The 24,819-nt window shown below is 36.8% G+C and overlaps 1 protein-coding gene across 1 annotated transcript; it reads left to right on the top strand.

Moving 5' to 3' along the window:
• The first annotated feature begins 436 nt into the window (after positions 1-436).
• SNX7 (sorting nexin 7) lies at positions 437-24,314 on the top strand. The gene is made up of 8 exons (XM_026854087.1): positions 437-657; positions 2,498-2,608; positions 3,031-3,195; positions 4,201-4,402; positions 6,330-6,529; positions 9,860-9,946; positions 15,701-15,853; positions 23,912-24,314. Exons 1-8 carry the CDS (start codon positions 514-516, stop codon positions 23,990-23,992), a joined length of 1,143 nt encoding a protein of 380 aa, XP_026709888.1. The 5' UTR covers positions 437-513; the 3' UTR covers positions 23,993-24,314.
• The last annotated feature ends 505 nt before the right edge of the window (positions 24,315-24,819 follow it).

The following is a 24,819-nucleotide window of genomic DNA, read 5'->3' on the forward strand; positions in this document are numbered from 1 at the left end:
ATAAAAATACTCACTTGGATTTTGTCTTGTTTTCTTTTAAAATCATTGGTTTTTGTCTGCCCTGTTAAAGTTATTAGAGATAATTCAAACTTCATAAGTCCTGAGTAACTGGCTTCTAACAATTTTAATAAAGCTGGTAAGTATCCTACACAATTAGTGGGTGCTTGGATTGGTAACTAATTTTAGCATTGATAGGCAAGTTCTCTTTCTACCTCTGCATAACATTCTTCTCAAATGGTGGCATTTTGCTCTTCCGTCAGTTTTAGAATGTATTATTTCTTACATCCTCACTGAAGCAAATACTGAAAAGGACAATAGATATGCTGTGTACTATATGATTCCTTCATCTGCTCTATGTTTTATCTGGTTTACCAGACTAAAAGCTTGCCATTTTAGCCTCTGAGACATACGTGTTTGCATGTGTGTGTATATAAAGATGTATTGATATGGATGTTCTCATGTCTTAATCTGTAGGATACATCACTGGCTGAGGTAAACTCATTCAGTCCTTCAATGCCAATATCCCCCTCATCAATGATAAACCAGTATAAATTTGAAGATGAATCAGAATTAAGAGATCTCTTCATTACAGTCGATGATCCTGAAAGCCATATTACAGCTATTGAAACATTTATTACATACAGAGTAGTCACAAAGGTAAGCATCTACTCATGACTATAATGGCTTACATTGGTAACAGTAACACTCTTCTTGCATACTATTCTCTGGGATAGTACTAAATTTAAATTATACTCTGATTTTGCCAGGAGTTATAGAAAAGTAAAACTGTATGAAACTGTGCAGTAGATTTGGAAAAAAATTCAGTATAAGTCTACACACATAGATGTTTAGGTTTTTTATGCTGAGAAGATAGTAATTCCTCAACAGCCATATCAGTTCTATACGAGAATAACATTTTCTATTGTGATCTTCAGCAGGAATGTGAAACGGCAGAAAGACTCATTCAGTTCAAAGACACTGTATTAGCCCAAGTATTTATTACTTCTGAATCACTTGCAGGCTAGCAGTCTTTTGTCTTGCATACATGTTACCTGCTACCAAGTCTTTCAGTTCCATTCTTTTGTAATTACAGCGTCCACTATCACATGGACATTCGTTTCCCATTTGCAGTTGCATATGATTTCTGGGGAAATTGCCACAGTTCTCCAATGAAAAAGTAATATTAGGAAACAACTAAGTGAATTTTTAGCTGTCCTGAATACAAATTATTTACTGGAAATAAGGAAGAAAGCCTTGTGAGAATAGCCAGCTCTTCTGGGATTACCAGCAAATATTCTGCAGGCTGCATTTTGAGAATTGCACTGCTAATTTATTTTGAGTTCTTTCTAAAAGATTCATTTAAACCCAAATTTTCAAATGGGAATTATTCATCCTTAAATATGAGGAGATAGCAGTTCCTCATAAAATATTGAAACAGTAGGAAGAGAGCTATTTTTGTTAGGTTGCTAGCAATAATTTTCACTTTATGCATGTTTTTGTAGACGAGAGAACATTTTTTCTTCAGGCAAGTATGGAAGGGCTGTAAGGTGGATTGCTTTTGCTTTTTTATCTGTTCTTTCTTATCGTATTTAATTTGAAGTGCTGGTTGTTGACGATAAAGTAATAGCATTCCTCCCACATACCTTGAAAAATTTTTATTCAACCCTCAAAAATGTTTAGATTATAAAAGCGTGTTTTGAGGTTTTTAGAATTTACTTGCATTGCATTATAAATCTCTCTGCAACAATGAATGCTAAGCAGCACGCATTACTTTAATGAAAACATGGGCTCTTTGTGTCTTGGTTCTAGAAGATAGAGCAGTGATAAAATAAATCTCATGGTCTGACAATTTCGCAACACTGTAATAAGCATTTTTTCCTAGGCATTAAAGGTTTGTTGGCAAGTTTTAACAATGGGCTACAAAACTGGAATTGATGAAACGTAGAATCCATTAAGCAGCACAGGAAGTGTTATTGCTATGATATGCTGAAGTTTTCATGTTTTGAATGTGGGGATCATTGACTAGTGTCAGCAGGTCCCAAGGACATATGTCAGCTATTTGTTTTTTGTTTTTTTTTCAGAATGCTAAAAAATGGACTTTCCTCACTTATAGATTACTAATCACTATAAAAGAAGTGCCCTAAAAGTAACAAACATAACTGTGAATTCTGAAAGGAAAATGCCACACAAAAATGATTGAAATCTTTTGGAAATGTGGTCTGCTAATTGTTATAAGTCACTCTGTGTTCAGTTTAGTGCTTTCTTGCTTTTTTTTTTTTTTTTTTTTTCTTTCATTTCTTGCTAGAATGAGATGTGTTTTATCTCTTCAAGTAGTTGATCATTGCACTTTAAAAAACTGCAAGCAAGTAACATAGGCTAAGTGGAATCATGTATGCATTCACTTCAAGTACTCAGTTTTGTCCAAAATCTGAAACTATTTTGGTCTTTTTTTCTGGTATTCTAACCTGGCCTTGTTTTTTCTGCCTCTGGTTTTCAGACATCTCGTGGTGAATTTGACTCCAGTGAATATGAAGTTCGAAGACGTTATCAGGATTTCCTTTGGTTGAAGAGCAGACTTGAAGAAGCACATCCGACACTGATTATTCCTGTTCGTTTGCTAAAAAGTTACTTCTATTTGTTTATAAGATGGCTTCAGTTTTATCCAGAAATGTTTGAGGTCTTTTTTCAGTCTCAGAAACATTAAACCAACCTATTTCATTAGCTTCATATGTATGTGATAATTAAAAATCCCCTAAAGATATTTCTGATATTTGTAATTGTGCCATTTGCAGTGATTTGCAGTAATTTATGTCCTTCTTTCTCATTGTACTTGTATTTTTCTGTACTGTGTGCTACAAGAACCACATTATACCACTGTTGAATATGATAACTTTGTAACAGTTTTTTGCATGGTGGATTTTACAAGATACACCTATGTTTTTTAGAAACACTCTATGTAGTTTAGAAGAACTATTGTAATGCCCCTAATATTATGCAAATTATACAATGTATTTCTTCATTTTTCCTTAGCCATTGCCTGAAAAATTCATAATGAAAGGAATGGTGGAACGATTTAGTGATGAATTCATTGAGACTCGAAGAAAAGCTTTACATAAATTTTTGAACCGTATTGCTGATCATCCAACTTTAACTTTTAATGAAGACTTCAAAATCTTTCTTACAGCACAGGCCTGGGTAAAATTACTTTATTTTTATTTACAGTTATGTGAAACCATGTCTTGTGTTAGTAGAGTATATCAGGAGTCTCCCTAGTTCAGTATTCAGTAGTGTCCTCCAAGAGCTTCTAGTCAGTGTCTAGAAGTGTCATAAGAAGGCAGGGGATTTATGTAATATTCATCCCCTGAGATAACCTTTTCTTCCATGCTTTTGGTAATCATGCATGTGGCCATAAATTTTGCTGTACCTTCCAAAGCATTTTTTGTGGTGCATTTTGGATTTTTGTGGCAAACTGACAGTATTTCAACTCTGCATGCTTTTTGGGGTGTGTGTGTGTGTGTGTGTGTGTGTATATATATATATAACTTCCACAATTATATGAAAAATAGTATTTTAAATTAATTATTGTTTTGGAATGGCATTGCCTTTTTTTATCTACTTAAAAAAAAAAAAAAGTTATACTAATCATAAAAGAAAAATACAGCTTTGAAATTTCCTGTTGTACTTTTGCAAGATGTGTCCAGCTGAAAACTGAGGTATTGTACTCAGAAAAGCCTGCCTCTGAACTCTAGCAAAAGTAATTCTAGCAACATATAAAAAGTGTTACAAAAATTATAGATGGATTATTTCTTCCAGTAGGAACACTGATTGCTTTTCTCAGTGACTTATTTCTGCAATCATTAACCCTGCTTTCCTGTTCAAACGGCTAGTTTGCAAACTAGCTAACTCACCTGGAGGAATGAAAGGGTAAAGGTTCTCTGCCATCTTTAATCGTTCTTGTGAGACTGTGATACACCGCACACTTGTTTTTGTCCAGGAAGGCTTAGCACTTAGTAAATGCACATGACAGGTATGGTTCTGACACTGGTGTAATAATTTTAAAGTAAGATTTATACACTAAAAAGACACACAGAGGTTTATGTATGTAGTTTTGTTTAAAAAAAAAACAAACCCACTTTAAATTATGCATTGTTTTCAAAGAATTAAATACTTGGAAGTAAACATGGCTTGTTCTGTCTTTAGGAACTCTCCTCACACAAGAAGCAGGGTCCTGGTTTGCTGAGCAGGATGGGACAGACCGTCAGAGCTGTAGCATCCTCAGTAAGAGGAGGAGTTAAAAATCGTCCTGAAATGTTTACAGAAATGAACAGTTACATGGAAACATTTAGCCAGAAAATAAATGTGCTAGACAAAATAGCTCATAGAATTTACAAGGAAGAAAGGGGTAAGTAGAAAACAAGCATCAGCTTTTTTATTTAAGAATTTAATATATTGGAAAAGTACATTAATTTTCATTGTGCCAGGCAAAGTACTCTCTCCAGCAATCAGGGAAAAGGAGAGATTTGTGTTTATATTGTACTTTTCATAATGGTCACTGTTTTGGCAGACCTTCAAGCTAGTTTGAATAACTTGTTAATAGGAAGACTTAACATGTCATTGAACTACTTGATAAGTAGAGGAAAATGTAGCAAGTATGGCTGTCTTTTTACTTGTGCTTTTTGGAAAGCTACATGACCTTTTGTTTTGTGCTTTCAGTGGAATGTAAATAGTCACAGTTTTCTGTGCTGTCGTGCTGACATAATGCTGTGTAGATTCCTGATCTGTAAACATCTTTTTTGGTTTCATTCTGCACCTTTTTTTTGTGTTGACCAAGTAGGTTGTTTCGTTTTTTTTTAAAATAGCTTTACTGTTGGCCATAATTTATGTCATGGGAAACTGTGCCTGTTAGAGTTTTCTTAAGAATGATGACTTAATCTCAATTTTTTCCTTAAGTAACTGCAGTTTGTACACCTACTTTGGAATACTAAATTACTGACTTTCTGAGATTGACCTTGATCTCAGACTAGGCCTGTTCAGTAGAATTTCCACTGGTCAGCACTGGAGGTATTTTATTGTCTATACAATATAATTTGAAGATCTGCAGTATGTTCTTTAATAACTGAGCCCTTGTGCCTTACTGTGCAGTACCAGATCTCAGTGTGTCCTCACTAAATTGGAGGGGTCTTATAAAAATGTAAATACATGTTGGTGAAAAGAGATCCTTTTGATATAATCCATCTCAGTGGCAATAGCTGGCTGAGGATTGTAGGTTCAAGGCATCAGTGCCAGAATATTTCTTGGAAAACCTTAGGAATTTTGACATGCTCCCAGATGCTGCAGATTTTATATCTTCTTTCTAGATTTTCCAAATAGCACGTGGCAGAACACTTGTGTGCAGGGCCACACTGTCCTGGATATGAACTGTTGATATCTGTGATTCAGAGAACATTCCTGCTTGCAGTAGCTTAACATGGGATTCTTAATTACATCTTCCATGGAGGTTTTTTTTGTCCAATTAATCTCAAAGTAAGCATTACACTCTTCATGCCACATGACTGCTTTGCATCTTTTCTTGGACATTTCTTCATTATAACTTCAGTTGTGATGAAATGGTGATTTCAGTCCATGATCATTGTGTTCACAATATCCTCCTGTGAACATCCATCCAGCTTTCCAGGTCGTATCCAGCCTTGCCCAAGTTTAGCCCTACCACATGGTACAGTGAATTCTGGGCCTTCTTTCTGCTTACAGTTTATCACTTGGCCTAGAGATCTAAGAGATAATTCATAGGACATCCTTGTATTTAGATTAATAAAAACTACTAAAGGATATTAACACCTGCAGAACTGAAGTGAACTTCAGTGTGTCCTCTGAAGCTTTTGGGACTTACCAAGGCTGCTAGTTTTAATAACTGAGACAAGGATTCAGAGCATTAATGTAGCAGAGGAATTCAGGGCAGTAGAAGCAAGTCAGACTGACTGCTGCCCGGGGCTGCTATGGCTCCTGTCCCTCTCTATGAAGACGGCATGAAGCAATTTGGGTCATTGGGTGATGTGAATACAGCTCTTCAGGTCTTCCTGAGTATGTGTGTCCTTTTGAAATGACTGGAGTATTTTTGCTGATTTCTAGGAACTACTTAATTGCAATACATTAATTGATTTGTTAATTATAAACTAAAAACTAATGCTAATAACTGCAGTTTACTTGGTCATTTAAGCAAATTTAAATATTATCCTCAGTCTCTATTTCCAGTAAATATGAAGTTGCAATTAGTACCATGTAGACATCTATTAATGAACAGAAGAGTAATATGCTTATATGTTCCTGTTAAGAGTATTTTAATGAAATGAAGGAATACGGCCCCATCCACACACTCTGGTCAGCATCGGAAGAAGATATAGCAGAGTCCCTAAAAGGTGTTGCCAGCTGCATCGACAAGTGTTGCAAGGCTACAGAGAAGCGAATGGCAGGACTCTCAGAAAACCTGCTGCCGATTTTACATGAGTACGTTCTCTACAGTGAAATTCTGATGGTAAGATTTCCTTAAGGATTGCTTATGGCTGTATAGAAAATTTGGCTTAGTCCAGTGACAAACTAGAAGAGAATTTGTAACTGGTGAAAATGATTTTTCAGTCCCTCTATTTAGTGTTGCTACTAAATGTGCACAGTGCACAGCATAGGCTAACCGTCCATTAGCAGCCAATCCGGCTGTTCCTGTTTCCCTTGTTGATCAAGCAAGAGGCACCCTTTCCAGATGAGAAGAGCCTGATAGTTTTGCATGGCAGGCAGCCCTTGGTAGCAGTGCTAGAGTGTCTGATTTTGCCATCTTCAGAGAGCTCTGCATTGTAGCAGAGAAGTGGGAATGCAGGGAAGAGCAGCTGAGAAAGACCTCCTCTGACACTGCTGAAATCTGAACTCATCGAGTAACAGATTGTGTGGGGGAAAAGGAGTGGAGAGGTTCTTCCCTTTCTAGGAGATACACCTAAATTACGTTTTCCAGAACAGCAGGGGACTTCCAGTCCCTGTGCCATTATATAAGCATGTGTTAGTCTGCCATAAGCTGGTGCTCTCGGTTCCCTTTAGAGTTGATAAACTCAGTGCTGATGGATAATCAACATAATTAAGTAACTGAATTCAGCATGTCATAATTCCTACTCTGCTGCCTCCGGAAAGCAGAAAATGTGTACAAAACCCTCTTTGTCTAGGTTTTGAGCAATGCAAGCTGCAGTATCTGTTCTTGCCCTACTGCTGGGAACCAGCTCCTACTGGTTTCTGAGTAGGGGCTGAGAGTGTGTTACAGGCCATGTGTAAGGCAAGACACAAGTTAACTGAGCCTTTGCTGCCACTGTGCAGAGCATTGCCAGTTTCTCAGTAAGGCTTAGCCTACTGAGAGGTTAAGAATTAGTGCTGCAATGACTGCAGTCTTTAAAATAAGCTTTCCTGAAAGATGGACCGTACAAAATGTCCTGTATCTCATAGGCCTCATTATTTACATGTACTTGTAGGTAGATGGGGGTAGGTACTGCTTTGCTTAAAGGTCTGAAGGGATTCCTAGCAATTGCAGGTCTTCTTCCTCTCCCCCACTTCCAAATTTATTTTTCAGAATTTCTAAGTCTGTTACCCACGAACAATCCTAGCCTTCATGCTATCAAAGAGATGCTGCCTGCTCATTGCCTTCTAGTCTGCAGCTCGGCTCACCCTTCCTCAGGTGTTCTCTTTTGTCCAGAGAACAGAGAACTTTCTGTGGACAAACCCCCGAGTGACTACCTGGCTCTTCACATACACCTTACAAGCAGATATTGCCCATTGCATTTTCTTCTGCTTGCAGTGTTCTTGATGCAACACTTGCAACACAGCTGCTATGAGGTCCTGTCCAGAGGAAAATCTTCCTCCACTAGCTCCTTGCTGTTCTACAACTGTTCCTTTCCTTTCAAGTGCCCTGGATTTTTATTTTTCCTGAAGTTTACTTCCCTCTCACAGTTCAACTACTAGTCATACTAAAACACAATAGAGGAAGTCACACACTAGTAAAACCTGCTTTCAGAGGAGTGTTTTACCCTTCATCACAGCGACCTTTGTGCAGTACAGTACTGCCAGGATCATGCACAAATGTGCAGAAGGTGTGGTCAATACAATACAATCCTTGTATTTTCCAGTCTTGGGAGTGCAGTCTTGAACTGGGGAAAGATGAATTCATAGCTAAAATACGTATATCTGGATTGGCCCTTTCATAACTGACTCACAGAATAAACCTGGGGAGTACTGCTGTGCCTCGGGGTAGAAATTGCAACAATTGGTAATGGGTCCACATACAATTATTTGAGGGTTTTGTGGCAGGGTACCATTAAATACTGCACCAAAAATTGTATAACTATAGTAGTATGTTGTAAAAACACAGACCTGTTCGCCATTAGAAGTTGTAGAACATTAACATTAAAATAATTGGTCTTATCTTGTAATTTAAGGAGTATTTGTGATGGAAGTTGCCAAATAGTCATTAAAACAGTTTTAAAAGAGACAAATAGTAAAAAAGAGAAAGCATTTGTAATAGGAAGGAAAGTTGTTCTAGACCTATTTGTTTTGCATTTATGCTTACAGCTAAAGGTTTTCTGTATTTATCTAAACAAAAGATATTCTGAGCTATTGAAACATAATTTATGAATATTAGTATGTATTGCTAATTTATTACTCAGAATTGTCCAAAGTCAGGTTTACCAATTTTTTCTAGTGAGTACCTGTTCAAAAAGAAACATGGAATAACTATTTGAAAATTAACCTCCTAAATTATTCTATTGTGTTTGTTAAAGTGACAAGATTTCTGAGAACTCAGTCAAATAAGACAGCTTAGAGAAGGTAGAGCTGCTTGTGCCATGTGCTGTTTCGACATGCCCTATGCTAGAGGTGAATACTGAAAATCTCTTTAGTATATGCAGAAGAAGCAGTAAAACCAGTTGTGGCAAGGTAATGTAAAAGAAAGTTTTGAGATTTGTAATTATATATGTCCTGCTTCTGATTTTTTTTTTAAAAGGACTAAAGCCTTGCAATGTTTCTGTGATGCAATCACACCTGAGTGTGCTTTTACAGATGAGGAAACTAAGGCAATGAGAAATTTGTAAGGCTTCATCAAGGTCACAGAGCAAATGGGCATCAGAAATAGAAATTTGATCTCTAATACCATTCCTGTTTTGTAGTTTAACATTCCTACCCCTTTCTAATTATTTTTTGACATTATGCTAAAATCCAATACCTGATAGGACAGTTGTACAGGAGGTAATAATTACATATTCTGAAAATAAGCACATACATCAATGTTAGAACATCTATCATTTTTATAATAATTTTATCTGATTTTTATGACCTACATTTAGCACTTAATATTTATGGTTAAAATCACAATTTCAAAAATGCCTGGTATACCATTTTAGTAATTTATTCTACTTTATATTGTAACTTTTACTCAAATAAGATACTTTTGCTCATGAGATTTGGCAAACACATCGTTGTTTTAAAATACGAATGTATAAAATGTAGTAAGTAGAGCTGATACAAAGTAAGCTGCTCTTGAAGTTTTTCTCATACAACTAGCAGTGATACTGTGTATGGCAAATTCTTGCAGCACTAATTTTGGGTTTACTAAGATTCTTGAAGAACATGTAAGACAGAATACAGGTATTGAAAAGTAAGTTCATGATTTTAAGATTTTTTTTTTTGAGGAAAGTACATGTATTGTGTCAAAATTATTAAATGGTATCATTCTGTGATCCTGCTTAATTTATTAAATAGTCAAGCTGTTTGATGGTTTTCTGAATAAATAGCTAAAGTTTGGTGCAGTTTACTTCTTATTTTTTTCTTCTACGTTAAGGGTGTTTTAAAAAGGAGAGACCACATTCAAGGCGAGCTTGACTCCAGAGTTGATGCTTTAGCCAGTAAAAAGACAGAAAAGGATCTGGTGAGTATGTACAGAAAGCTGAAATCTTCTAGGCCTTATTCTAACAGCAAAAAACAATCCCATGAAAAAAGTGTGTCCTCTGAAGCTGTGCTTTGTGACTGGATGGTGTCTCTAGAATTCTCATACTTTGAAAAGGACCGGTCCTTGTAGCTATGCATGCCAGGAAAAGGCAATCATGAGAAAGATGCAAAAGTTCAGTAGATGGGCTGCTGGAGCAAAGCACTGGTAAGAATGGGCAACCACTGTGTTTTCTCAACACAGACTGTACCACAGCTTATTTTTAGCATTTATGTTTACTTCCACCCTGGGAGTTAAAAGAAAGTAAGACTTGCTGCAGTGCTCTTGTAGCTGCTGCTCCACTGATGTAGGAGAGGGAGAGAAGGTGGTTAGAATGAGCAAAGCTCTTCATTAAACTTTTTATTTTAAGTTCTGGGTTCTGTTCTTTCAGGTTTCTGTCTTATCTGGTGTGGCCCAGGGATGCTTTTTTATTCCCAGTATGACACCGTCATAGTGAAAGCAGACTGTAACCGGTAGCCCATGGGGGCAGGCATCTCTGAAGCCATCAGCAAGGCTCAGCGAGCCAATTGAAAGGAACTTCTGGGATGGGTATTGGCATTTTAAGAATTTTTGATTGTTTAACTCTCCATCCTAAATAATGGCCTTTTAGCACAGTGTTAATACAAAGTGTTATACAGTAAATAACATCTAGAAATGACTAAATAATAACTTTTTAGTACATCAAAGGAAGAGTCCTTGACATTTCAGATGCTTTCTATTAGTTGTCCTAATTAGCTCCCATGTAAAGATGAGCTGTTTAGATTGGTTTTGGCACTTGAAACATGTATTTTTATTTGATTTCTTGTCACTGAGCTGAATAAATAAGAATTTATTACCACTGGGTGGTATCTACAATGGCTGTGGTATATTTTGTAACAGTGTGCCGCTGCATACTGCAGTGGAACAGTAAGTAAATACCCCTGGTTTGTTTTTTCCTGAAGTAGAAACTGTTTACTCATACTGTCCTCTCACTTCCCTATTTTTGTGTTCTCCAATTTGTTTTTGTTTACTTCCTCTGCTGCTTCTCCTGTCCTTTGTCCTTAGTTTATATATAAAGTTTGACGCTCTTATAAAATGCAGGGAGGACGGTAAGTTGGAGAAGGCCCCCCGGCTGGGAGCTGGGGTGGCAGTGGCAGGGCTGCAGGCCCCTGGGTTCCCATACTCTCTGGTGAGGGCACTGGCAGACCCGCCGTGGGCTCCTCCCGTAGCCTGCCGTAGGTGTCCTGTGTGCCCGCAGCACGTGTTAGTGGCATTGCATGTAAAAGCACAGTATATATTATGAATGATCCTTATGGGTCCCTTCCAACTGGAGATATTCTATGATTCTAAGAATTTATTCTGGCAGAAAGCAGTGTTATACTTCATTGTGTTATATATTATACTTATATACTTATATATGGCTAGTTGACTTTTTAAAGTTGCGTCTCTGTTAATCAATACTTCCCATTTGTATGGTTTGTTGCCAGCCTGCAGAAAACAGTTGCATTCAGTGATGAATTCCAATTTCATACATCTTGTTTAGCAGGTAGTCTTATTGCTGTCCGCTGTAGGGAAGTGAACATTGTCTGGCAGGACGTGGTCTTTCCAGAATGTATTTCTGTTATAATCTGATGGAGTCCTCAGACAAGGTGCATGCTCTGTCTTTTCCTGAGCTGTTAACAGACAAAAAGGAGTATTTTTCCTTTAGCATACTATTGATCATACCATGTTGATTTGACAGTAATTTACTCCATAATGAGATGTTTGTACTTGTTTTCCAGTAAAATTTTGAGATCAGTTAGCAGAAACTGATCCTTTTTCACTGTAACTGTGTTTACAGTTTTGGTAAAAGCCTTTCGACAGTGTGATTACCCAGGTGTTCAGACCTTTGCTTTATCTTTTCAATCCTTCTATTTCTTCTCATTTCAAAAAATCCTATTTCTGAGAGCCTGATTCTCCTTGCAGTCTCACGAGAGCAGTAAAACAGATGTCTGTTAGTCTGATCTGATCATAGAATCCCGTGTTCTCTGGTTGTGTGGCAGCTGCATCATGAAGACTTTTTCTTAATTAGAAATTGAAGGCTTTTTCTATTAATGATAGTTTGGCTGCAGAGGATTGTGTGCTGCTATTTTTAGCCATTCAAGTAACCTTTAACTGGTTTCTTAATCAGTTTTTTATTATGTTTTGATTTTTATTATGTGTTGAAATATTTTGCTGACATTTCTAACCAGACTGATTTCAGAATAGAAAGTGGTCATAACACAGGTACTGTTATTGTAATTGGTGTCAAATGCTGAGTTTGGCTGTATTTGCACATTCCTATTCCTAAGCAGAACTCATGTAGCTTCTAATGATCTCATAGATGTCAGATTGAACTTGTCAGTGCAATATAGTAGCCAGAAATTCTGCTGACAATGAGTGGCATGAACTCTAATCTAATTTGAAGTACATTTCCACCATAGATAAGGCATCTCAGACTGTCATTAGAGCTGATAAAAGGCTGTGAGATCTTTAGCATTGGTCATGGCAAACATTAAATGATTTAACAAACAGGAGGTTATACAGCAAGAGAATGCAAAACATCCCCAAGGTCAGCACAGCTGAAATAGGCTGGAATCGCAAATTAAACCTTAGGGGGTATCATGCGTATTGGCTGGGAAAAAATGTTTTCTTGAGCTGTTCTTTTGCCATTGGGCTTTTAGAAAGCTGCTTGTGGTGCTGCTAAAAAGCCAAAACCTGGTCTCCCACTCCAAAATTTAGTAGTCCACAAAGAAGGTAGTTGTTCAGGGTATGGAAGACTGATTTTGGATGCAGGCTCTGACAGAGATATTTGAGAGGACTTTGGTGTCCTCCTGCTTATGTAGACCTTTCTTACCTCCAGAGCTCTGGCTGTAAAGATGTTGGTGTTTGTGGCTCTGTTGCTCCCATGCTCCATTCTGAAGGCATACACAGCAATGCTAATGCATCCCTCTGTTTTTAACAGTTTTAGTAGTGCCACTAGTGGTAATAGTAATTCTGACAGAAGGTTGGTATAATATGCTCTGACAGAACCAGAGGAGCATTAAACGCTGACTTAAGGATTCTAGTGTTCGGGCTTGAAACTGAGTAGTAAGGAAATGAAATGCTGAATGTTATCATGTTCTGAATATATCTTATGTTTTAACTCCAGGCTAAAAAGGGTTAGTATCACCAAACTGTTGGATTGATTCATGTAGCAGATAGAAATCCACACTATTTTGCATACGGGCCACAGTGTTCACATCTGGTAGCACTCTGCCCTAGCAGTGTCTGGCTCCCACCTTCCTATCCCATGGTTTGATGCCTGATCAGTACTGTGCTGTCCTTCTCTGGGGATCACTGATGTGAGATTTAATACATCACAATAGCTGCCTTGGTGAGATCAGTGTAAGAAAACGGATTCAGAATCATATTTAATTTACAGGATAAATTGTAACAATTTACATCTTGTAAATGAGGAACACACTGGTAGATGTTTTTGTTGAGACCAAGCCATTCTTCTTTGAATTCTGCTGTTATGGCAGCAGAAGAGAGTGACATTTATGTTTCTTTTGAGTTGTGAAAAAGTAGATCTTAATCCTTTCTACCTGAGAGGATGCAGTGTGGCATAATGCTGTCTTTAGACCTTAAGTCCAACCCTTGCCTTGATACAGCATACAGGTTTTTTTGGGTTTTAGAGGGTGATGTTTAAACCACATATGCAGGCAGGGATGTAGAATAGAGTCTGCATGTCCACATCACATTGTGACTACACCGTGGAGAAAATTCCTAGAAAAGGCAAGACAAAAACAAACTGTGAAATACCGTAATGATATGAAGAATGAGATAAGGGGAAGCTGCTGCAGCCATGACTTCTAAGTCGGGGAAGTTCTTTACATGTGTAGCCTAGCTTCATTCCCATATAGGGACTTTTCCCTTGCAAAAGCAGAAAATGGATTCAACTGTCTTTCCTACTCTAGATCACCTAAAATAATTCACTGTTTTCAGTATTCCGTGTGCATTCATTTTTGGTATTTGAAGGAAAGGCAGTTAACTTGGGACATGCCCAAGATACTGAATCCAGCTGCCTGTAATTCCTTTAAAGGTAATTTCCCTACATTTAAACTTTCGATTAACCTTTTCATATTGAATACACTGTTCATAGTTGAAATAACCCTTGTCCATGGATTGATTACTGGTCTGGCTAGATAATTAGAACTTGGACTTTTCAGTAAAGTAGAAATAATATTTTGTATTTTGTTCTTGATTAATAACCAGTATTTCATTAATGTAGAAGTGTGCGAAGGAAAATCAGTGCAGAAATTAAGCCTAAGTAAAAATGTTTATTCATCTGTGTATTGTGGAATGTGGAGAAAAATAATTCAGATGAAGTTTTCAGGTTTACTAGCTAAGGAGGTTTTGGCTACTTTAAGACCTGAAGGATTCTAGTATGTCAAACTGAACTGGGATCTGTGATTTGTGAACTGGGCTCAGGTTCTGTTACCATTTCAGGCAGTGCTGCTTAGTTCATGTCTGATGGCAGCAGCACTGCCAGCTGTTCTACTGGAACACTGTCCTCCCTGCATGGTTCAAGCTGGAGGCTGTGCACCAAGCCTTTCCACATACTGCTCTGAATTTTGTCGTTTCTGCATTCTGCCAATAGCATAAGCATTCCTTGAAAATCCTGGAAGTTAATCTTGGAATCCTGAAGTTCATATCCATGAAAGCATCAGCCCTGCTGAGAGCACAAGGAGCTATCCAACCTTACAGGGATGTTGTATAAGGAAAAAACAATTTGCCCAACAGCAGAATATAAGGAAGAAGACAGAGGTGTATTGGACCTGAGTTGTAATGGAAACAATACAAGGAAATTAACTTTTTCTGCTGGATGTTCCTTATTGGTGGTGTTTCTGCCTGACCTCCCTCCTGCTGCAGACAATCACTGTGCAGTCCCAGCAGATGAATTTGCACTATAGCTGCAGAAGATGTACCTCATTCTGTAACTGGGCGCCAGCCAGAACTGACACAGCTGATTAGTAATTGACAATAGTTAACAAAATTATTGGGAGCACTAGAAGAGGGCTTCTGTCCACTTACTCATTCACATTAGCTGAAAAGTCACTGTGTATCCACAGTAATTAGAAGCAAATAATGTCTGTAGAGTAGCCCTCAAGGTTTTTGATCCTGGATTGCTGTGAAAGAGTTTCTTCTCTGCAGAAGTCCTTTGGTTTAATTTTTTTTTCTCTGCTGCTGTATTCCTCTCTCTCGTATGGTCACACAGGAGTTAGTTCCACAAGAAGAGATGGCAAGGTGACAGGCAAGAAATCAGAAAGTTTGTGCTTTTGATTTCTCTTGTCTTCTCCTCATTCTGGTTTCTCCTGTGTTGTCTCAGTTTTTCTCAGCTGTCTCAGTTTTTCTGGCCAAATCTAATCTGTGTAGTTGATTCTGCTTCAGTAAAGCCCTCTATTTTCCTTTTTAGATGCATTACTATCAAGTGCTAGTGAAGAGGTGCTGAAGTTTGTAACTTCTCAGTCCATAAAAATATCTTCAGCAACACTTCTGGGATAGAATTTCTCTTATTAATATTTCAGAAATTGTACTGATTTCTTCATTCAGAATAAAATTTAAATTTATCCCTGGGAAATTATTTTCTGTGCTGAGTTAAATACCAACCTTGGTTCTGAACATTTTTTAATGTTCATATTTATTTTTCATATTTAGTTCTCAGAAGAGATTGGGAAACTTGAAGACAAAGTCGAATGTGCCAATAACGCTCTGAAAGCAGACTGGGACAGGTGGAAGCAAAACATGCAGTGTGATATGAGATCAACATTCACTAATGTGGCTGAGAATAATCTCCGTTATTATGAAGAGGTAAAACACTTTCTCATAGCAATGTTATTTTTTCATTGATTATTTCAGTGAAGAATTCCATGGGTTGTCTGTAAAGAGGAATTTTTGCCTGTTCAAACCTGTGTTAACTTCAGAATCAGTTTTTGCAGGAAGAGGGAGGCAGTTACCCTTAATTTGACATGTTTCAAGCAAAACGTATTCTACTTGTGCCCAAATGGTTGATCCCAAGTTCATCATCGACAGAGGGCACTCTTGTTTTACTAACACAACAATTTGGAACATATTTTTCAGTTCAACATCAGCTACTCTATTACAGTTTGGAAACCTTTTGCTGTAATTGCATGAAGAAGCCCTCTGGAAAGCTCAAACTTTTGTGAATGATCTTGTATGAGGAAAACTTTTAAATGTGATTCCATTTCAGAGAGCACATTCAGGAAATCCTCGTTATTTCTCTTAAGGAAGTGTCTTTCATGAAATAATCAGACTTTACAAGGATAAAGAAGAACAATACAATTTTGAGAAGTCAGTGTGAAAAGCTTATTGCACTTTTAAAAAATACAAATGCAGCAAGTGTATATAATTAATATATTGAATCTTCTTATAACTGCAACTTAGTACTTCAGAAATAAGAAAAGTGGTTGAAATTAGATTTTTATTTTCAGCTCAAATGCCATGACTAATATTCTTGGTAAGAATTCCCTTTTATAATAATATATACTAAGAAAGAGAACTTGAAAACATGTGACAAAATATGTTAAGCATTCTGTCAAGTTTCTTCATGGAGAACATGTTGTTGATTGAAGTGCAGATTTTGAAAATATCCTGTCTTGATGTCTTGAATTTTTTAAAAGAATTTCCTCTTATTTTGGGAAAGAATGGGAATACTCTAAGCCATCTATTAGTCATTAATTACTAATTTTTCACAGATATATGTTGACATTTGTAACTTCCAGTCCTGTATTCTGTTGTTTTTATGGATTGCCCAACAGCCAATGACAGTGTCCCGATTTTACAAATCATTTTGTTAAAACGTAATTGAAAAGACAGAGCTCTTGATCATCAAGTCTAATTAATTAACATACAGTCTGTGAGATGCATGGACATTGACAATCTGTTGTTACATATTAAAATCAAAATATTTTCTGAAATCAGGCAGCAAGCTTTTGGCATCCTCTCACATTTTCTTCAGTTATTGATGATCTCTGACTTCTATATCAACAGTACGTATGTTAGAATGATGCTAAATATATTGGAATATTTTGTTAATGAATTATTAGCTAAATTAAAACACTAAAATAATTCTTTGGTTCTCCTTCCTGCCTAGAAATGCTTTTTGCTGAATTAGAATTCTAATTCAGAATCTTAAAGCTTGTACTGTTTATGAAATTACTATCATTAAATCACAAACTGCAGAAAATGGTTCAGCTATCTCTGTAACTGCAAGTGGTTCTTCTTAAATAGCCTCTGAAATACCGGACAAATTGGTTTATACTGAGATTATTCTTTGTTGGTGTTTTTCTTGAATACTGAAATCTCCATAAAATGTTTTTGCTGTTGTATCTCAATATATCTGGTTTTTAGAAAAAAACACCTTAACTTACTGCAGCACTGCAGTAATAGAAGCATGGTGCTAACTCTATCATTCCTTGTTTGCAAAGTGAGGGTTTACCCATTTTTTATCAGAAAATCATTCTCTGAATCCTGACATTCAAAATAATATGATAAAATTAATCTTTGGATTGGGAGTTTTAATCTAAAATATGCGTGTTTACTTGAGACGTATGGTTAATGCTGATGATTAATTATTGGAGAAGTGATTACTATCAGAGGCCCTTATATTGAAAACTATAGGTGTGAAATACACTCCTGAAAACAGCAGAAAAAGAAGCCCTGGCATCTGCTTTCTACATCTGTTTGGAAGGGAAACTTCAGCAAGGGAGTCTCAGAATCCCAAGAATCAGAATATGATTTTTATGCTTTCAGTAGAAAAAATCCTATCTTAAATATAACAGTTTGAGTCTCACTCATTAAACTCATGCACAAACACAGTGCCCGTTAGTGTTTTTCACTTGTTGAGTCATTACTTGCATCATTAACATTCTCTCACATGTCCAAAGTTAAATTACTCATTCATGCTTTTGATCCACCATTTGATGCTTACTAAGCCTTTTAGTGCTGTAGCATCCCTCATCTTATTTCTTGCCTTTTTTTTTTTCACAAAGCATGTTTTGTGCATGCTCCCAGGCACCATGGATGCCATGGATACGATATAGTTGCCCTGCTCTTCTGTCCATCTTCTGCTTTCTAACTTAAGTCACTACCTGCTTTTCCTCCTTTCCACAGTATTTTTCTCTCCCCCCGCCCCAGTTAAACTCCTTCCTTCTCCATGAGCAGTGTCCCATTCCCTTCTCTGTGGCAGCGTTTCACTGTGCTCCTCATCATTCCCCAGTCTTGCTCACTTCATTTCCCAGGTGCACAACCTAACCAGGAGTCATTCCTGTTAGTGACCATTCTCTGCATCCCTTAAATTTCTGAGAACTACAGAGTAAGAGAGACATCTCATGTTTTCTGGTGGCTTCTGCAGTAGAGAATCTAGTCCTTCAAGACTGTATAAAACTAAAGCTGGTGTGATGAAGTACACAGAGCAGTGTGTCAAAGTACACTAGAATTTCTAAAATGTTACTTCCTCTTTATCACAATAGGGGGAAAGAGTATGATCTTACATTTGTTTGGATTTTTCCTTAATTGTAGTTGCCCAAGGATTCTGCTGTTATCTTGTCAAGCATCACTTAGGTAGTGTAAAACAGTATGTCTCCCTTAAGCTGAATTAATGTTCACATTACATGAAGTGCCACTTTAAAGTGTTACCTGTAATTATATTTCTCCAGATTTACTAATTCAAAACAAGTAGGGGTATTTCTGTAGCCTTCCAGTTTATTGACTGTCTACATTTAATATACTTAAGAAGTGTTCCTTTGTTTCTGCAGCTGTGGAATAGCCAGTCTCTTTGTGTCTCTCAATACTGTGGTAACAAAAACACTAATTAAAGCCCAGTGTTGCACATTTACAGGGTGCTGCTTTGCAGGCCTATGAGAAAGAAGGTTTTCCTGTGATAATGCACAAGCTATGTTATAATACCTTTAAGTATAATGTCATTTAGTAGCCAAGAATTACAAAGAGTTCATAGAGTTCTCTACTTCCTTTGCTTCTGGAAAAGAATTGGATATGTGCTGAAGTCTCTATTCCACAAAGACTTAAAGCCAATAACGTACCATAGCAATAATGACTGTAAGTGCACTGCTAAAACAGGGAGGATTTTCTGAAACGATATGAAATTTATTTTCTTCCTTTTCCGCATGCCTTTGGTGTGACACTGTTGTCTGAAATAGCACACCTTAGTCCAAAAGAGGTGTCTGCCAAACAGTTGAAATAACAAACTGTCCACAGGGTGGAGTTTACAGCTGAGAAAGTTAATTGTCACCAGGAGTATTTTTATTGAGTTAGGTATAGATAGTCTGCAGAGCCCTAAGGATGCAGCATTACTCCAACCAAAACAAGATACAAAGTTAGTGGTGGTGGTGGTACTGTTATTTAGCTAGCATGTCTGAAGTGTTCCTGGTACAAATTAGCAAAGCGAAACCAGGCCATATTGAACTCTGGCTTCAAAGAGCAATAGCAATTAAACATTTTCTAAATTTTTCCTTTTGTTTTTCTCATCTGTTTACTATAGTTGCTGGGATATTTACACCATTAGAGTAAAAGAAACACTTTCATTTTTCTCAGCAAAGAACTTTGTTAACCTATTCTATTCAGAAGAAAACCAGAATAAGTGACTAGATTTTGCAGCTCGATCCAAAGATGTTGTAAATCCACAGCAAGTATACTAGAGTTTGGTTTTCTACTGCTCATGAGGTACTGTAGTAAATGCTGAAAAGTTGGGTTTTTTTTCATAATGTAGGATGATATTTAATTAGTTTTGGCATTGAAATAACATGTTTTTTCTTATGCATGGATGAGTCTTTGTTTTAAAGCATAGCCTCTAATTTTATTTTTCTCATGTCAGACTAATCCTGTTTAAACCTTTACAGCTTCATCAGATAAAAAGCTAAAGTTATCTTTGATATAGCGAGATTCTTGTTGGTATTGACACAGCTTACTCTTTTCCAAAAATATATATAATTCCCTGATTTTCTTAACTATTTCAAGCATAATTTAGTTTATTTTTTGACCTACATGTTGTACAGGCATAAATTGATCCAAACGATGCATCAGGGCAAAGCAATACATCTTCCCCATTACAGCAACTTCCCTCTAACTCCAAAGCCCTTAGGTACGTCTTTATCTAGTAAAAGCTGTAGAAAACTAGATGAGATTTGTTGTTTGCCCTAGAGGCCTCTGTAGTGATGCATTTAACTAGTTATTTGGTTGCGTAGCAAAATGTCAGCTGCTCATTCATGTTGATCGCATCCTACCTTAGCAATGCCTGGGAATTTAGCTAACAAACTTCATGTGGTTTTCAAAAGCTCCCACATGGCTGAGCCTGTTTGTCTGAATGTCGCTTCAAAGCCAGGATCCATCTTTGAATGCTTATTTACTTCAACCATAAAAATTTCCTTTAAATAATTTTAGGAAGGCATTTTTTAATAGTTGGAATCACTATTTCTTTGCACTCTAGTTTTTTCCTTGCACCTAGACACTATGGAGGTGTTTTTTGTCTCTCTCTTGGATTCACACAACATCATTTTCAGATTCTACTCCAGGAAATGCAGTCATAAAGGATACCTTTAAAGTATCAACCATGGAAAACAGGGAACTGGAACAGAAACACACATGGCATGTGACACACTGTTATTATCCCTACTACATGTTCTATTTTTATATCTCCTCTTTAGTTAGATACACAATTGTACTATATGAAAATTTGCTGTTTTTTCTAAAAATGATGGTGCGGAATAGATGTGTGACCTGCAGTAGTAATCTGAATATTTTAGGTAAAGTAGCCTCATTTAAGCTCTTGCTATTTCATTTTATGTATTTAGGCTTTTTTATGTCTTCCACCAGGCTTTTACAAGTAATTGGATTACGAATTTCAATCCTATGAACGCACATTTAATTTCCTGGGTTTGGTTTTTCTCTTTTTTTGCATTCGTCTCCTTTGTGAAAGCTGGCTGATCCTCTATTTAGATCTCCGTTTTCAGCCTCCCAGGAGAATGAAGTAAAATCATTCTGTAATAATGTTGAAGTATACATCACTAACAAAATGTCATTTATGCAGTTCATGCGGCACAATATAAAAAGCTTGAGCCTAAGGCACAGAGACCTAGTTTTGTTTTGGTATGGTTAATTATAAAACTTGTCAGCTGTAGCAGCACTGTGATGTCTGACAGTGAAATGAGCCACCATTGCTCTTATATTTTGGAAAATGTGTTTTGATTATATAAATGAGGATAAATTAAAAACCGAATAACTTGTGTAACTGAAAAAAATGCTTTGCATCTTTGTCTGGAAAGACTTAAGTAGATTGTATCTATCTGGTTAAGCAGCATACTGTGATTGCATTTTGACAAGTGCAGTTTGGCTCAGTGTTGCAAATATAACAGAAAGCCATTTTTACATTCCAGCCAGTGCTGATATATGTATTTTAGTTCACATTAATTACAGAACGACAAACATGAAGTTACATAATATAAATTAAACTGTGGTTCAGAAGATAAAGGTCACTGCCAACAAAAGGCTCTTCAAGAAACATCATTTCTTGTCCCATACCTAGGATAAGCCTAGGAAAACAGATGTGCCTTGCAGCTTTCTAGGACAGTAATCCAGGCTGGGCTCTAGCAACCAGAAATCTTGAGTCCAAGCGCCACAGTGAAGACACATTGCTAGCTGCTGCCTTACTGACGTTTTAAAACCAAGATGCCACCTTCCAGCTCAAGCATCTCAGATAGACTCAGCTGCCACAGTCTCACATGAAGTAGGGGAGAATGTAATGATCAAAGCTTAAAGGCTTTATCCAAAAAGTCAAAAAGACCTTTTAGACAAGACTTTTCAGAAATCAGTTTGCAACACTTGCAGATCACTGTTCCTACTAGCACTATTTTTCACCATTTCTCCCTGATTTTGTGTTTAACATTTCAAAATAACATTTCTCAAAAAAGTCAATGAAGAAAGCAGATTACGACATTAATCTTCCTGTTATTCCCCTTTACACAGTAAATCAAACCTTAGATGTGCTAAGCATAATGTTGTTGTGTGCAAAAGCAGCAGAAGCTAGTTGGGGATTTTGTCAGCAAGATCAGAAAAGAAAGACTGGGCGAGTAGATCCATGATTTCCATAGTCTAAGGGCACTATATGCATAACAGGAACAGTCTCTAATGTGCCTGATGATGACCAAAAGCTTATACAGAAATAAGCTTCCACATACCTTTTTCTTTGTGATCCCTTAGGTCAGTCGGCTGTTTTTAACTTCTCTCATCTTGCAGACCCACATCATCTACTTTTTTATGTCTTCGCTGCTGACTTGTTTGCTGCTTCTTGTTACTATTGTCACGTGTAATTTTATGGGTATCCCATGTTCTGTGTCCCTGTGTCATCATGGATTCCTCCAACTCTGGTCACCCTCTGTGTCATCTTCATTTTGTTCTCTGAACTTATACTTCAACATTGTTTGATCCTCCCACTCGTCTGCTTGCACATAGATACGCAATAATATCAGGACCTAGGCTCTAATTTAATACAATTAAATCTACGTATTTAATGGCGGAGTTCTGAAGTAATTTCACTAGAAGTGTCTAATAAAACAGAGTTAGGTGGCTGTAAGTTCAAGCAGCATGAATGCTAGCACATTTTCCATGTCTTCTAAGCAATGACAAATGGATGCTAGACATTTCATTGGAGCTGGGCATAGAAAATTACTGTGGCTTTAATAGCTTGTGGCAAAAGTTTTCACTTAGGAAATGATGCTGTTTTCAGGGTACTGATTTAAAGGTTCAGATAAATGGAGTATTCTGTCCAGGTTTTAATATAAAAGAAGGTATTTCCTGAAGAAATTTCAGAAGACTTGTTTATTATGACTATTCAGATTCTTCATGAAAAAAACCTGTGTACAGTAAGTAGTGAATAAGCTGCATTGTCAAGAGCAATAGGTATGAGCTTATAAATCAAAATTTTATTCAAACATTTCCATTTCAAGGGTTTTTTTAAGTAGCATCAAAACAATAAAATTATTGCATGACTGCCTGCCCTCTTCTACTGACAGACTTGAAATAGTAGAAACCTGGTACTTTGGGTAACAAGTATCAGCACACCACAGGTTACCCCATGATAGCCTTGCCATGACTCTCAACACTCATCTTATGATTTATCATGGTTTGCCAAGCTGCCAACACTCATTTAAGCCAAAATGAACCAAAGTTGGTTTATCTGAGGTTTTGGTGTTTTTTGGTTTTTTTTTTTCATTTTACTGCCTACAGTCTTGGTGCTTCAAATAAAAAAACTTAGTTTGTACGATTACAAATACATTTTTCCATGAGGAAAAAAAGGCCACTTGTAAGGATGACAGTTTTCCCTTCCACCCCAACACTACCTTTCTGCTCCCATTTCTTTCCCATTACTCATGAGAAAAATAAATTCTCTCTGTATCTAGAAAAAAACAGGCTTAATTTAATTTGGAAAGAAAATTGGGCATACAATAGGAATCTATAGAGATTACAAGGGAATTGTGCATGACAGTGAGCTTTCTATTTAGAAGAGATCTTTGCCTGTAACTAAAGGGAGAGATTAAAGAAGAGCATAATTAACGTTAGCATCTTCCATGCTAACACATACAGTTATGACGCTCACACTGTGTGCCTGTCATTATGTAAAAGTGACCTTTATAGCTCAATCAGCATGTTGGCTAACGTTTTGCATATCACTGAACTGCCTAGGAAACCATATTTTGCTCTTACCATAGTCCCACCAAAGGAGCTTGTGACAATGTGTATGTATTCTGCTTTTTTTTTTAAAAATTCTTGTTGGCTGCCAGTTTTATAGAAAGCTATCTACTGTATTCATATGTATCTGATTTTTTTTTTTTTAAGTGCCTTGCTACATGGGAGTCCTTCCTAGCATCTCAAACAGTGGAACTTCATGTGGAAGAAGATTCTGAAGATAAGCCTTGAGTAATATCTCTGCTTGATCTCTGCCTTTTCCATGCAGTTTCTCCCAACCAAAGAAGTGCTTTATATGAGATCAGATACATTGTTAAATTTAACTGTTAAAAATCAGTGAAATGCAGGAAACCAGCTTATTGAAAACTCAGGTATTCTAGTCCTGAAATACATTTTGGAACATGCTATATATTGCTTTATATTGCTTAGCTGTGATTTTACATATTTTTATGCAAGTGTTTGCATACAATTGTTTTCATAAATATTGCATAATTTGGATAGAAAGTATTTTAAATATGTAAAAATAGCTCAATTTTAATAAAAACTTTAATAAGAAAAGCTTGTCTTCATTCTGTATCCTAATCTTTAAGAAGTATTCTGATATTTTGGCATGCTTGTTATACTCTCTTTGTTGAATAATTTTCTGTATTGCTTAGTGTAGTCTTCAAGAAGCTCTTTAGGATTATTTTAATAGATTGTGCTAGTCACCTGATGACAATGTGGTACAGAAAGATGCCGAACATGTTCTGTGAAATTAATGCTGCTTTAAAGTACTGATAATTCAGGTTTCAGTTTGTGGAACTTCAGTGACATTTTTTAAAGGATAAAGAAAAAACTGACAGTTCATGAAACAGATTTTTCTACAAGGATACAGTGTTAGTCGCATCACTGATCCTGCCAATCCAAGTGCTTCCATTTGGAGTTTGTACAATCAAACTTTTTACTCCCATGGCTGACCTTCCTGTAATCCTTAACTTCCTCCCTCTTTGGACAGCTAGTGTGGAAGAGAAAGGGATAAGAAAGGAAAAGAGTCTTGCATTAAAATGATTCACTGATTC

The sequence above is a fragment of the Athene cunicularia genome (assembly GCF_003259725.1).
Source record: "Athene cunicularia isolate RWA chromosome 8 unlocalized genomic scaffold, athCun1 chr8_part1, whole genome shotgun sequence".
Lineage (NCBI taxonomy): Eukaryota > Metazoa > Chordata > Aves > Strigiformes > Strigidae > Athene > Athene cunicularia.

What these genes read in the sequence shown, in the direction of transcription:
- SNX7 (XM_026854087.1), top strand. Translation starts at nt 514, where the DNA reads ATGCCAATATCCCCCTCATCAATGATAAACCAGTATAAATTTGAAGAT. An exon ending in TCTACAGTGAAATTCTGATG is followed by an intron (nt 6,530 to 9,859) that starts GTAAGATTTCCT and finishes TTCTACGTTAAG; the next exon opens with GGTGTTTTAAAAAGGAGAGA. An exon ending in ATCTCCGTTATTATGAAGAG is followed by an intron (nt 15,854 to 23,911) that starts GTAAAACACTTT and finishes TTTTTTTTTAAG; the next exon opens with TGCCTTGCTACATGGGAGTC.